The sequence below is a fragment of the Megascapheus bottae genome, chromosome 14 (genome assembly GCF_031878675.1).
Source record: "Megascapheus bottae isolate mThoBot1 chromosome 14, mThoBot2.hap1, whole genome shotgun sequence".
In the NCBI taxonomy this organism is placed as follows: domain Eukaryota; kingdom Metazoa; phylum Chordata; class Mammalia; order Rodentia; family Geomyidae; genus Megascapheus; species Megascapheus bottae.
In genome coordinates, this window is record NC_143522.1 from 48,386,046 (window position 1) to 48,400,204 (window position 14,159).

Consider the following 14,159-nt stretch of genomic DNA (forward strand, 5'->3'; position numbering starts at 1 on the left):
CACTTGAACCACAGCTCCACTTCCAGATTTTTTGTTAGTTTACTGGAATTAAGAGTCTCACAGGGCCGGAAGTTTTGCCTGATGGTAGAGTGCTTGCCTAGCATGCACAAAGACCTGGGTTCCATTCCTTAGTACCACATACATAGAAAAGCTGCAAGTGGTGTGGTGGCTCAAGTGGAAAAAGCCCAAGGACAGTGCTGAGGTCCTTAGTTCAAGCTCCAGGACTGTCACAGAAAGTGGTGCTGTGGCTCAAAGAGCTAGAGTGCTAGTTGCCCAAGGACAACATATGTTCAAGGCCCACTTCAAAAAAAACAGTCTCACAGACTTTCCTGGCCCAGGTTGGCTCTGAACCTCAACCTCAGATCCTCAGCCTCTTGATTAGCTAGGATTAAGATGGAGACACTGGCACCTGGCTCAAAACTATAAAGAATCTAATTTGTTGCCAGATTCTGGTGGCTCATGCCTGTAATTCTAGAAAAGGCTAAGAAGACACACACAAAAAAAGCAGCAGCAGCAGACGATTGAACAGTGGGCTATTTCAATTAATTAGTTTTAAATAATGCCCATCAGCCAAAAATTTAATGTTCAGTCAAAATCCCCATGACAATAACTTTCTTTCTTTTTAAAGGTTTTTGGAGAAGTAGTTTCATCTAAATTCTTGATTATAAAATGTGGAACAAGAAGATATTAATATTTTGAAAAACTTCACTACTCTGATCTGTAGACAGGTTTAACTATTACTACATTAAGCAATGAAAACAAGGGAAGCATGAAGCCCTGAGTGCAAGGCCCGGAATTGACAATAATAATAGAAAGGAACAGATGAAACATTGAAATGGAAGTCTGTTCTATACCTGTAAGGCACCTTTAAGTAGATTATGGTAGTATATACATGTTCTTATACCTACTTGGGAAGCTCTGGCAGGACCATTACTTGAACCCAAGTGCTAAAGGCCAGTCTGGGCAACACACATACAACCAAACATACATAATCCATACACACAAACACATACACAGTAATAAAAGTATCATTAAAGAGAATGTAGCAAATACATCAAAAGAAAAAAAGAGTCAGGAGACTTACAAACACTAACTAGAATCTGGTAAGGAGAAAATGTGCACTTCAAGTAGGGAATAAAAAGGTAAATAGCAATCAGAGGCTAGAGTCAAGGACTAAAATGTGAAGCAAGGTCTACATGAGCTAATAACCAAAGAAATGGTTAGGAAGAATAAATGAGAAACAAGGCAAACATAACTTCAATGTCTCTAGTTTGAATAGCCAGATGACAAGTGACACTATTAATCAATGAATAGAAGGCAAAAGGGAAAATGGTTGGAAAGGTCAACAAAGAAAAGATTCAACAGCTTTAAGGGTTATCAGTAATAATCTACTACTGAAGTTGGATGTGCATGTAAGTATTCATTTCATTAAGCTATTTTGTTTTGTTTTTAGAAAGAGTCTTGCTATGTTACCAAACGGTTTCAACTTCTAGTCTCAAACACGCATCCTGAGCTATGCATATAGCTCAGTGGTGGAAAACAAGCCTAGTCTGTGCAAAGCCTAGGTTCAAGCTAAAGCAACAAATGAAAAGGAAACAAGAAACACTTCTCTCTAGCAATTCTCCAACCTTAGTCTATCAATTAGTCTGGACTATAAGCACGCACGCACGCACGTACATACATACATACATACATACATACATACATACATACATGCAAGAAGCACGTACATGTAAGAAACTCAGTAAGCAAGAGGTCAAAACTCAAAAACATACTGAGAATAATTGCTTATACACTTCTATAAATATACCCATGTATATATTTTGTAGTGGAAAAAGGAGACAGTGTGTTTGGTTTTGGACCTGATGAACCTGCAGAAAGTATAGAACTATTTATTGCTCATGACATGAAAGTTAAAGAAAAAAGGTTGGAAATAACATGTAGATGAGAACTCCCAAAGTGAGTCTGTCAAAGACATAGGTTATAGCAAAGACCAAGAGGCTGATGAAAAGAGTCAGCTAAGACGGAAAGTAACCAAAGAAACAACAGTTTTTACTAGTTCCCTTTTCTTCTACCATAGGCACAAAGGAGAAAAACTTTTTTAAATGAAGGAAAATTATCATCTTTCTCTAGTATCTTACTATATAGTCTAGAGGCAGGTTCAAATAAGAATACAGAAGTATTCTTATGTGGAGGGTTTAAAACATTTTTTGCATAGCACCCCATATCGAAATAAAAAATAGAAATCAATCACATCGAATATTTGAGTTGAGGGGCTAGGAGTTTAGCGTAGTGGGTAGAGTGCTTGCCAAGCATGCACAAAGACCAGGGTTCAATTCCTCGGTACCACATACATAGAAAAAAGCCGGAAGTGGTGCTGAGGCTCATGTGGTAGAGCTCTAGCCTTGAGAAAGTCCAAGGACACTGCTCAGGCCCTGAGCTCAAGCCCAGGACTGGCAAAAAAAAAAAAAAAAAAAAAAAAGAGTTAAGAGATTTAAGGAAATATCTCCCTCTAGGTACTATGCTACCATTGTCGCCTCATCTTTTTTTTTTTTTTTTGATCAGTCTTGAACTCTGGGCTTGGGCACTGTCCCTGAGCTCTTCAGCTCAGGGCTAGCATACTACTACATACCACATCTTCTTTATTCTCATAAGCCTATTAGAATAGCAACTTGCTCAGGGTCAAAAATACAAGGCACACAACAACTCATCTCTATTCTGTGGTTCTTTATGTCTAAGTAAAATTTATTATTATTCATCTTTGCTGCATCTGCAGTACTACAATTTGAACTCAAGGCCTTGTGCTCTCATCTGGCTTTTTTGCTCAAGGCATTCTACCATTTGAGCTACAACTCCAGTCTTGCTTTTTGCCAATTAATTGGAGAAAATAGTCTCACAGACTTTCCTATCCAGGCTGGCTTCAAATCACGACCCTCACATCTCAACCTCCAGAATAGTGAGGATTATAAACATGAAATATCAGCACCAAGCTATTATTCATCTTTATATATGTATACTTTATATAATGCATACTTATGTGTATCTCTCTTCCCTGAACTGAAAGCTTCTCAAGAGGAGAGCTGTTGTCTTGCATTACTTCATTCCCATAACTAAAGAACAGTAATTACTTTGTTAATCTATTCATAAGAAAGAACCAGATGAGGATAAAAATATAAAAATAAAAAACAAGGGGGTAGGAGGCATGTCTCAGTGGCAGAGCTTATTCCTTGCAATCTCTGGGCCCTGACTTCAAACCTCAGTACTGCTGAAGAGGAGAAAGCCAGAAAGAGACTTTCAAGAAATAAACTGTGTCAAATCATGCAGACAAAGTCACCAGCATATTTTATCATTGGCATTCAGCTAACACCCCTTGTTCATTTATCTAAGTCTACGTGATGCAGAACAGTATGTCAATATCTTTAACAATATTGTTAGAAATATTAACAATGTTACAGATTCACAGGAACATAAAATGCGGTTCGTATCAAAAGGTTTTCTGGGCGGCTGGGAGTGTGGCCTACTGATAGTGGTAGAATAGCATGCACGAAGCCCTGGGTTCCACTCCTTGGTACCACATACACAGAAAAGGCCGAAAGTGGCGCTGTGGCTCAAGTGGCAGAGCGCTCGGCTTAGCAAAAAGTGTCCAAGGACAGTGCCCAGGCCCTGAGTTCCAACCCCAGGACTGGCAAAGGAGCCTCATTTAACTCTTGTTTAGGAGAGCCATCAAAGCCAAGGCTACAAATGCCTCTGTCTTAGTTGGCTTGGGTAAATCTGCAGACAACTTAAAAGGGTCTCGGTACATCTTTTAGTAAAACTTCCGAGGGAAGGCAACAGACAAAAAGGTGCTGGAGCAGCTGGGGCTTGGGGAGGACAGGAGGAGGCGAGGGGAGCAGATTCCCCAGAAAACTTTCCAGAGAGGGGAAGTGACAAAGAGGGGCCGGAGCACCTGGGGCTCGGAGATGACAATCGGAGGCGAGGGAAGCAGACTCCCCAGTGTGCCGCGTCTTTAGCCTGGGTCGTGGCTGCCGCCAGCCGCCCCTCTGTAGTGCCCGTGGAGAGGAAAACCATACTTACCGCAGAAGCACCGCTAACGCCGTGGCCCTAAAAGGGCCGGGGAGTCCTTGACGAGGCCCCCACACCGGAGGAGGAAGCCTGGGAAGACTGGGAGCCGGCAGACAGGTACGACCCCGCAACCCGACCTGCCCCAACTACATAAGCCAGGGTCCCAGCGCCCAGCCCGCGAAGCCAACTCCCACCAGCTGCAAGACCGACGACTTGCCACCGAACCTTCCGCCCAAAGAGGAGACGTCATCACTCGGCGTAGTCCGGCCTTTCATGAAAAGATGCACTTCCGCTTCCGGGGCAGGGCGCCGCCTTTCTTGGGTTCGGCTTCCAAGTGCATGGTTTCTGGCTCTAGCTTTCTCTCCGTGAAACGTTGCAGCAGGCAATCAGCAGAGAGACTGACTCTCTCCAGACGTAGTCTCGGGCGGTGGGGGGGAGGACAGGGCTTGAGGAGCTACCTCAAGGAAAAGTGACAAAAACCGGAGGAGGTGCACGTGGGAACTCCGAAGGGGCGGGGCTTGGGGCCTTCGCGTGGGAGGCGGGGTGGGCGGGCTCTGTGGTAGGTGGGGGTGTGCGTGTGCGTGTGCGTGTGTGTGTGTGTGTGTGTGTGGCGGGATCAGCTGTGTTCCACTGCGCGTGTGCAAACCTGCCTCGGTCTCTAACCGGAGTGCGGGGAGGGGGTGAGTTGGAGCGAGTGCGTCCGACGGCGCGTGCGCACTGCGAACCTGCTCCGGCTCTATTGGCTGCGGCGACATGGACTTGGGCTCCGCTCAGCGGGCTATCCTTCAGCTGCTTGGTACTGTGGCTCCCGCCGACCGCTCGGCGCTGCTTCAATGGATGCGAACTACCCGTAAGCACCACACGGTGGGGGCCAGGCGTTTCTTTGGGCACTGCCTTTTGAGGACTTTGGTGAAGCTGTGGGTTTTCCCAGTGTCGCTGTGTCGCGGGGTTGTGTTCTGAGGGGTGGGGGAGCGCCGCACGCCTCAGAACTTGGGCAGCCCCCAGTGCCATTTAGGATTTCCTTGCCAACTCTGGACAGGCCTTTAAAGCCACCTTAACCCCGTTTATAAGTGAAGATAGGGGGAAACTTTTTAGCCCTCCTCGCTGTTTAGTGCCAAGAGCGGATAGTACCTGAAAATAAAGCTCCTTACAGTAAAGGGTTTTGGCTGTGCATTTACCCTGCATGTAAAATCACCTGTAGATTAGTGCATTTAGTAATATTTATCTCCCTCACCCACAAAGGAATGGTGAAGAGGAAAGGAAGGCTTTGATCCCCCCCCCCCCCCAGTCCTGGGGCTTGAACTCAGAGCCTGGGCACTGTCCCTGAGCGCCTTTTCCTCAAGGCTAGCACTCTACCACTTGAGCCAAAGTGCTACTTCCAGCTTTGTCTGTTTATATGATATTGAGGAATCGAACCGGGGACTTCATGCACACTAGGCAATCACTCTGCCACATGCCCAGCCCAGACTTTGATTTTTAAACTGTTGATGTAATAGTAAAAAATGAAAACACAAAGTTGGAATTGAGTGTGATAGATCTAATTCAAGAGTGAGATCAGTTCTGGCAAAGGGAAGCTTAGTGAGGGTACACACACAGAATAGAACATTCACCACTCACTTTTTGGAAACTACCGACCTATCTACACTATAACTCTTTATTTCCAAAATTCCCGTGGGTTGTTTTTTGATTTTTGTTTTTTGGTCGTGGGACTTGAACTCTGGGCTTGTGCACTGTCCCTGAGCTTTTCAGCTCAAGGCTACCCCTTGAGCCTCAGGCCACTTCTGGTTTTCTGGTGGTTAATTGGAGATGGTCTCGCAGACTTTAGTGCCTGGGCTGGTTTTGAACCTGGATCTTCAGATCTCAGTCTCCTGAGTAGCTAGGATTGCAGGTGTGAACCACTACTCCCAGCCCGTGTTTTTTTGTGGGCTTTTTTGTTTGTTTGTTTTTTGTGGGTCATAGGGCTTGAAGTAGGCCTGGGTGCTTTCCCTGAGCTCTTCAGCTCAAAGCTACCACCTTACCCTGAGCCAAGCTCCACTTCCCCTTTTCTAGAGTTTATTTGGAGATAAGAGTCTCAGGTCCTTTTGTGCCTGGGCTGGCTTTGAACCTTGATCCTCAGATCTCAGCCTCCTGAGTAGCTAGGAATACAGGCAGGAGTCACCACGCCCAGCCCGTGGTTATTTTTGTTAAGATTTGTCACTTGAAATAGCCTTCATTACCAACAACTACCTTTTTTTTTTTTTTTTTTTTTTTTTGCCAGTCCTGGGTTTGAGAGCTCTACCACTTTCAGCTTTTTTCTATGTATGTGATACCTGGTCTTCATGCATGCTAGGCAAGCACTTTACCACTAGGCCAAACTCCCAGCTGACAACTACCAATTTTAAATTTTCAACCTTGCCCTCTTCCATTGTGATGTTAGAGTCCATCGGTAGGTATAGTATTATAATTATAAAGCGTTCTTATTTAAAATGTTAACTAATATGCTAAATTATGATTATGGGCTCATGCCCATAATCATAGTTACTCATAGGCCAAGATAGGAAATTAAGGGTAATATATGAAGCCTAGCACCGTGGCTCACACCTGCGATCCTACCTAGTCAGGAGGCTGAGATCTGAGGATTGATGTTCAAAGCCAGCCCAGGCACTAAAGAACATGAGACTCTTTATCTCCAATCACCCTCTAGAAAACCGGTAGTGGAAATGTGGCTCCAGGTTGTAGGGGGGTAGCCTTGAACTGAAGAGCTTATGGACAGCCCCCAGGCCCAGAGTTCAAGCCCTACGACAGACAAAAAAAAAAAAAAAATATATATATATATATATATATATGAGTAAAATACATAGTCTATAACTCAGTGCTTAGTTATGCATTGTAGGTCATTAAAGTTTAGGATTTGGACTGGGGAAAGCTAGAAATCTAGCCTTGAAGAAAAGCAAGGACATCCAGTGAAAAGGAGTTCTGTGAACTGGAAGAAATGTGGGGAAAAAATTATTGGGACAAAGATGAAAGATAAAAAATGTTGAGCCAGGTGCTGGTAGTTCACACCTGTAATTCTGTTCAGGAGGCTGAGTCCTGAAGATCATAGTTCAAAGTGTGGACTGGGTAGGATAGTCCCCATGAGATTCTTATCTCCACTTAGCCACTTAAATATAGGAAGTGAAGCTGTAGCTTAAGGTAGTAAGGCACTAGCCTTGGGCAAAAGAATTCAAGGACAGTGTCCTGGCCCCTGCATTCAAGCCCCACAACCACCACCACCAACAACAACAAAAACAAGTGTTGGCAAGGTTATAGAGAAAAGGGAACCCTGTATACCATTGATAGGTGTAGTGTGGGGGTTCCTCAAGAAACAAAAACAAATTACCATTATAATCCCACAATCCTATCTTGTCTAGCCAGAACAATGGAAGTCAGTATGGTTCACTGAAGCATTATTTTCAATATTAAAGACATAGAAACAATACCTATCAAAAGGTATTGGAGATATAAACATAACTACATAGACATAAAAACCTATGACTATAGACATAACGTTTTATTTCATAAATTAATATGTATCTATGATATACAAACCCTTAGCCTAGCTTTGATTATGTTCTAAAAACTAAGTGCCAGTGATTGTATATAGAAATTCCCTTTTTGAACACTTGTTTGTTAAACATGTCATTTGAAATATTATGTAAAAATCAATGTTAATAAATTCTTTAATAAAAAAAAAAAGTGAATGGAAGCCAGATGCCTGTGGCTCCCGCCTGTAATCCTAGCTTCTCTGGAGGCTTAGGTCTGAGGATCACAGTGTGAAGCCAGACTGGGCAGGAAGGTCTTCTATCTTCACTTAACCACCAGAACAGCCAGAAATGAAGCTGTGGCTCAAGTGGTGGAGGAGTAGCCTTAAGCACAAAACTTCAGGGACAGTGTCTCGTCCCTGGATTCAAGCCAACAAAACAGTTCAAAAAGAAAACAAAAAAAGTAAATGGTTTTTAAAATATGATTATACTCTGACAGAATACCCCTTTGTCTTACTCTTTTTTGTTTTGATGCTAGTCATTGAACCCAGGGTTACCCATATGAGGTACACTCCTCAACTGCTCCAAGCCCCTAGCCTGTAAGAAGGGAATTGCCACAACACAGATGAATCTCAAGGATATTTTGTTACGTGAAATAAGCCAAGCACAGAAAGATAAATATGATCTCACATGTAGAATCTCAAAAAGTCAAAATCATACAAATAGAGTTCCTAAAGTAGGAGAAACGGGATAATGTTGATCAGTGGATCCAAAGTTTCATAGGAAGAAAAGTTCTGGAGTACAATGTGGTGACTAAAGTTAAAAATAATAAATATAAGAGGCTGGGAGTTTGGCCTAGTGGTAGAGTGCTTGCCTGGCATGCACGAAGACCCGGGTTCGATTCCTCGGCACCACATACATAGGAAAAAAAAAAGCTGGAAGTGGTGCTGAGGCTCAAGTGGTAGAGTGCTAAGCCTTGAGAAAGTCCAAGGACAGTGCTTAGGCCCTGAGCCCAAGCCCAGGACTGGCGGAAAAAAAATAATAATAAATATACACATTCATAAACAGAATATAGCTCTAAAGTATGACACTAGATGGAGAGGAAGGGGAGAAGGAAAAAGAACAAATAATTCTGAATACATTGTATTGAATGATAACCCTTTTATGCAACTCCTTAAGGATAATAAAAATATAACAATAAGCCAAAGAGGACAACTATCTTTTATATTGGAGGACAATTCTTTGGTCAAGAGTATATAAATAGCTACACCCCTCTGCTAGACCCTCCAAACTTCTCAAGGTCAAAGAAAGAAATACATTGTGATTATATGTGAAATATAAGGAGTCTCAAGGAAAAAAAATACTATTTCAAAATTGCTGAAGAGTAGATTTTAAATGTTCTTACTACAAAGAAATTAATATGTGAGGAAAAGGCATAAGTTAATTAGCCTATTTGTTCCTTCTACAATATATACATACACCTAAAGATTGTATTGTACCTCAGAAATATATATATATATATATATATATATACCAAATCAAGAATTAAAAAGAAAAAGTTGCAGTTATATTATGGAGGGCTTTAAAAGCCTAGAATCAAAATGTTGAGAAATAGGAAAACATCTTAACTTGTGAGGAGAGTGAAAAGAAAGTTTAAGCAAGATTAGTTCAAAATAGGTATGTAGGAAGAGGTCTGTATCAAAGAGCTAAGTCTGAGTTAGTGGAATTCCAGCAGTCTGGTGATGACGGGCTATGAGGTAGTTTAAAAAGGGAATGAAGAGGGAATAGGTAAAAGAAAAATGTAGTATTAATGCCTTGGAAATGTTTCCATGCATATATATAAGTAAGAAATAATTTTAGAAGAGCTCATCTCCTCTTTCCATCTACATACATATAATTTGAGAAAAGCTGAATTGTCCTTAGGCCCCTTCCTTTAATCTTTCTCCAAGCAAGGTACTGTGATCACATATTCTGAAATGTTATTATACATGATAAAATGTTTACCCTCACTAGTAATTAAGTAAATGCAAATTAAAATAACCAAGTTTGCTTTTATAATATTTAGTGCTGTGATAGTTTGAGAATGCAGTTTTTTTTTTTTTTTTTTTGCCAGTCCTGGGCTTGAGCTCAGGGCCTGAGCACTGTCCTTGGACTTTCTCAAGGCTAGAGCTCTACCACTTGAGCCTCAGCACAACTTCTGGCTTTTTTCTATGTATGTGGTACCGAGGAATCGAACCTGGGTCTTCATGCATGCTAGGCAAGCACTTTAACCACTAGGCCAAACTCCCCGCCCCTGCATTTTTTTTTTTTTTTTTTTTGCCAGTCCTGGGCTTGAGCTCAGGGCCTGAGCACTGTCCTTGGACTTTCTCAAGGCTAGAGCTCTGCCACTTGAGTCTCAGCACCACATCTGGCTTTTTTTTTTTTTTTTCTATGTATGTGGTGCTGAGGAATGCAACCCAGGTCTTCGTGCATGCTAGGCAAGCACTCTGCCACTAGGCCAAACTCTCGACCCTGAGGATGCATTTTTGTTGTCATTGTTTGAGTTGCTTCAATATATGGTCAGACTGATCTTGAATTTGCTATCCTCCTGCCTCAGTCTCCCAAGTGCTAAGATTATAGACATAAAAATCATGTCAAACTGAGACATATTCATAGCTGTTAGAGCAAAATGATAAAATCTTCAGGTAGGAAAAGGCTTTACAACAGGTTTTTTTGTTTGTTTGTTTAATGGCTCATGGGGCTTGAACCCTGGGCTCAAGGCTACCACCCTACCCCTGGAGCCACAGACCCACTAGTGATTTTCTAGTGATTAATTGGAGGTAAGAGTCTCAGGATCTTTTGTTCCTGGGCTGGCTTTGAATCATAATCCTCAGATCTCAGCCTCCTTAGTAGCTACAATTAACAGGCATGAGCCAGAGTGCCTGGCTTACAGTGTTTTTTGTCGTTTGTTTTTTGGTCTGAGGCTTGAACGTAGGGCACTGTCCCTAAGCTACTTTTCAGCTCAAGGCTCGTAGTACTAGTTGGAGAAAAAAGTCTCCTGTACCTTCCTGCCCAGTCTTGCCATCCTCAGATCTCAGCTTCTTGAGTAGCTACAATTACAGGCATGAGCCACCAGTGCCCAGCTGCTTTAAGATGTTTCAAGCACTTCATGTCTAAAATTTTAGAGTAAGGAAATAATTCAGAGATGGAAGATGATGTGCTTCAAACTGTGATTTTTAACAGTTACAACTCTCTACCACTGAAGCCACAGTACCACTTCTGTCTTTGCGGGTTTTTGTTTTTGGAAGGGGGGAATGGGCATGTAATTAATTGGAGATAAGAGTCTTAGGGACTTTACTGCCCACTGCTTTCAAACCACAATCCTCCGATCTCAGCCTCCTGAGTAGCTAGGATTACCAGCACAAGCAGCCAGCACCTCAGCTGGAGAGATTTTTAAAATAATTTTTTATTAAAATATTTTATTAACACTGATTTGGAGAGGAATGATTCCTTAACCTCATTTCATCAGTCTTAGTTAATGTTTGATTACATGAACTCTGGGGTTAGAAATGGGAAAACAATATTTACTTACACATGTTTTGAATACTAAAAGTGAATTCATATATGGCATGTAACAAATACCTTAAATATAGTACTCAATAAATAGCTCCTGTTAATACTCTTAAGAAACTAGGGGCTGTGTGGAGGGTGACAGGACAGGAGTATCACTTAACCTGAGATCAGCCCAGCATAGCATGAAACCTGACAAAAAGGAAGATGATGGGGGAGAGGGGGGAGGGGGAAGGTGGCACAGAGGAAGGAAAAAGGAAAGAAAGAAGAAAAGACTTTCAAGCTAACACTGGATGGGTTTTTCCTTGCCCTCCAACACTCAATTCTACATTAGTGTGCTTTTTTCTTCCCTCCCACAGTAGTTATCTTGGCTAGCAACATTCATTTATTCATTAGCTCAACCCTAGAAAATCTTATAACTATATACAATAAGAGGGAAAATCAAAGCGGCTCACTGAGTGTTGGTTTTTGTTTTTCCCTAAACTTTGAATATGCTTGTAGCCTTCGCATTGTGTTTGGTCCCTTTTCTTTTGTTATGTTCATTGAGATGCTAGATTTAGATGTTAGATTTGTTGTCCCTATTGTCAATGTTGTCTCCCTCCTTAACCCTAGTTTAAAGTGTGAAATAGAATTGCAAAACGGTCACGCATACCATTAAGTCTGGTTTCTGTCTCTTTGTAAAACGGTGCATATTTTCTTGTGTTAAACTTTAAGCCAATCAGACATGTTGGAGAGCTTGACCAATGAAATTACAAGCTAACTAGGAACCCACCCGAGGGCCTGGCTGATGACATTTAGACCTCAAGGGGGTGGGGGGGAGGAATTTCCAAAGATAATGAGAACAATCAAACTGCTCAATTTAACTTTTGAAGTTCTGACTGAAAACATAAAGCCCTCATCTTCTCTAGAAGAGCCCATCTCTCCTAGATCACACTTAAGGTTCGGCACTGGCGTGAGAATCACGTAGAGGGTTGCGTCACTGTGAGGGCGGGGCGTATGCAAATTAGAAGGCGCGCGGAGCTTGCTGCTTCCACTTCTCTTGGGCTTCCAGGTCCCGCGTGGGCAATATTCAAAAGGTGCAGGATAATTTTTCTGATCTGCAACTACGAATCCAACGGGGATTCGAGAGCATGGGGGTGCAGACCCCACCCAATGGAAATAACCATGACTTTAGTGTGAGGCCGGCGCTAGGGTGAGGGTCGAGGGGACCAGTGCAACTCATACTTACCTGGCAGGGGAGATACCATGATCACGAAGGTGGTTTTCCCAGGGCGAGGCTTATCCATTGCACTCCGGATGTGCTGACCCCTGCGATTTCCCCAAATGTGGGAAACTCGACTGCATAATTTGTGGTAGTGGGGGACTGCGTTCGCGCTCTCCCCTGGTTAAAGTGTCTTAAGAGTAGAATTCTGGGATAGCTGTAGTTTTATTTGTATTCTGGCTATTGTTATGTTAGGGATTTTTTATTGACTAATTTGTGTTGTTTCTCAGTTTGTGCTCGTTTTTTTTTTATGGTTAAGTTAATTTTTCCTATTTTATGCTTTATGATTATTTGGAAGAGGCTAATTTTCACAGTTGTATTTTTTTATCCCCACCAATGTTAAGTGTTTAATCCAGGGCAAGATGTGGTCCCACAGAATTTTCCTCAATGGTATCATCTACAGAAAGCTCCAGTGAAGGGCTGGAAGAATACAACTTTAAAATGTGATCATTTCATCAACCTTTCCCTCATTACAAAAGCAAATCTGGCTAGTGTAGTGCTCTAAGGTGTCTAAGACCCCCCCCCCCAACATCTGTTGCTTTGTTTTACTTGACACAGTAACCTTTCGTCTTGACTGGTGATTCCCACATTCATGGGGAGATTGACTCCCAAATAAATGTTACAGACATCTCTAGTGATGGTTTATAATTTGTAGACTCTCTCCAACTTTCTAGATATTTACACATGATCATTAAATATATTTGGGCTTCTACCATCACCACCTTTACATAACAGCAGCACTAAGAATCGTATAAACCACTAAGTCGTATAAAGTGATAGAACAAAATAAGGTAAAGTAATTTGGACTAGAGAGCTAGATTGGCAAATCATCTTTTTAAAGGCCATAATTAAAGGCCAGGCTAGAAGGTAGCAAATAGCAGGAGGTATGGTTATCATACCAGATGAAGAGCCATTCTGACATTTAAGGAGAGGAGAGGGTTAAGATTGTCAGCTGCCTTTACCCTTTACTGAGGCTGAATGATATGATAGTTCAGGCTTAGACTTACCTTTAAATCTTTCGACTTTATGGCCAGAGTGACCTTAGTGAGGCAAGTAATTTAACCTAATGACAAGATTCTTTTTTTGTGCTGTAAAATTAACTTGATAATAGTATTACCTTGAGGACTTTTTGTTATTTCTGGTCATGGAGCTTGAACTCAGGGTCTGAGCACTATCACAGCTGTTTTGCTCAAGTATACTGCTCTACCACTTTGAGCCACAGCTCTTCTGGTGGTTAATTGGAGGTAAGAGTCTGCGAGACTCTTACCCAGCCTGGCTTCAAACTGTGATCTTCAGATCTCAGCCACCTCAATAGCTAGGAATAGAATACAGGCACGAGAGCCACCAGTGCCTGTCCAAGAAAGCACTACACAAAGTGTGATATGCTTATACATTAAAAATGATACTTTTGCTGGGCTGGTGGCTCAAGCCTGTAATCCTAGCTACACAGGATGCTCAGATCTGAGGATTCTGGTTTGAAATCAGCCTGGGCAGCAAAGTCTATGACATTATCTCCAATTAATCACAGAAAAAGCTGGAAGTGGGGACCAGTAGTGCGTCCTAGTGGTAGAGTGGTGGCTTAGCATGCACAAGGTTCAATTAAATACACAGAAAAAGCTGAGGGTGGTGCTGTGGCTCAAGTGGTAGAGCACTAGCCTTGAAAAAGCCCAAGGACAGTGTCCAGACTTGAATTCAAGCCCTAGAACTGAAGATCAAGGCTCAAAGCTAGCCTGGGCACAAAAGGACCTGAGTCTCTCATCTCCAATTAACCTCTAGAAAATGGGAAG

At 42.2% G+C, this 14,159-nt stretch overlaps 2 protein-coding genes and 1 non-coding gene across 4 annotated transcripts in view; 2 read left to right on the forward strand and 1 right to left on the reverse strand.

The window, feature by feature from the left end:
* Positions 1–4,306, reverse strand: part of Srp54 (signal recognition particle 54) — a 46,048-nt gene extending 41,742 nt beyond the window's left edge. For both annotated transcript variants that reach the window (XM_090345178.1, XM_090345179.1), the window contains exon 1: positions 4,075–4,306. The gene's annotated coding sequence lies outside the window, so the exon portion shown is untranslated. The remainder of the gene's footprint in view (positions 1–4,074) is intronic.
* A 435-nt stretch (positions 4,307–4,741) lies between these two features.
* LOC150055205 (uncharacterized) overlaps positions 4,742–14,159 on the forward strand; it is a 28,843-nt gene continuing 19,425 nt past the window's right edge. The window contains exon 1 of the mRNA XM_090345467.1: positions 4,742–4,912. Coding sequence (XP_090201593.1) covers positions 4,816–4,912 — 97 coding nt within the window. The 5' untranslated portion in view covers positions 4,742–4,815. The remainder of the gene's footprint in view (positions 4,913–14,159) is intronic.
* On the forward strand, positions 12,332–12,495 carry LOC150055206 (U1 spliceosomal RNA). The gene has a single exon (XR_016537755.1). It is a non-coding gene; the product is annotated as a U1 spliceosomal RNA (small nuclear RNA).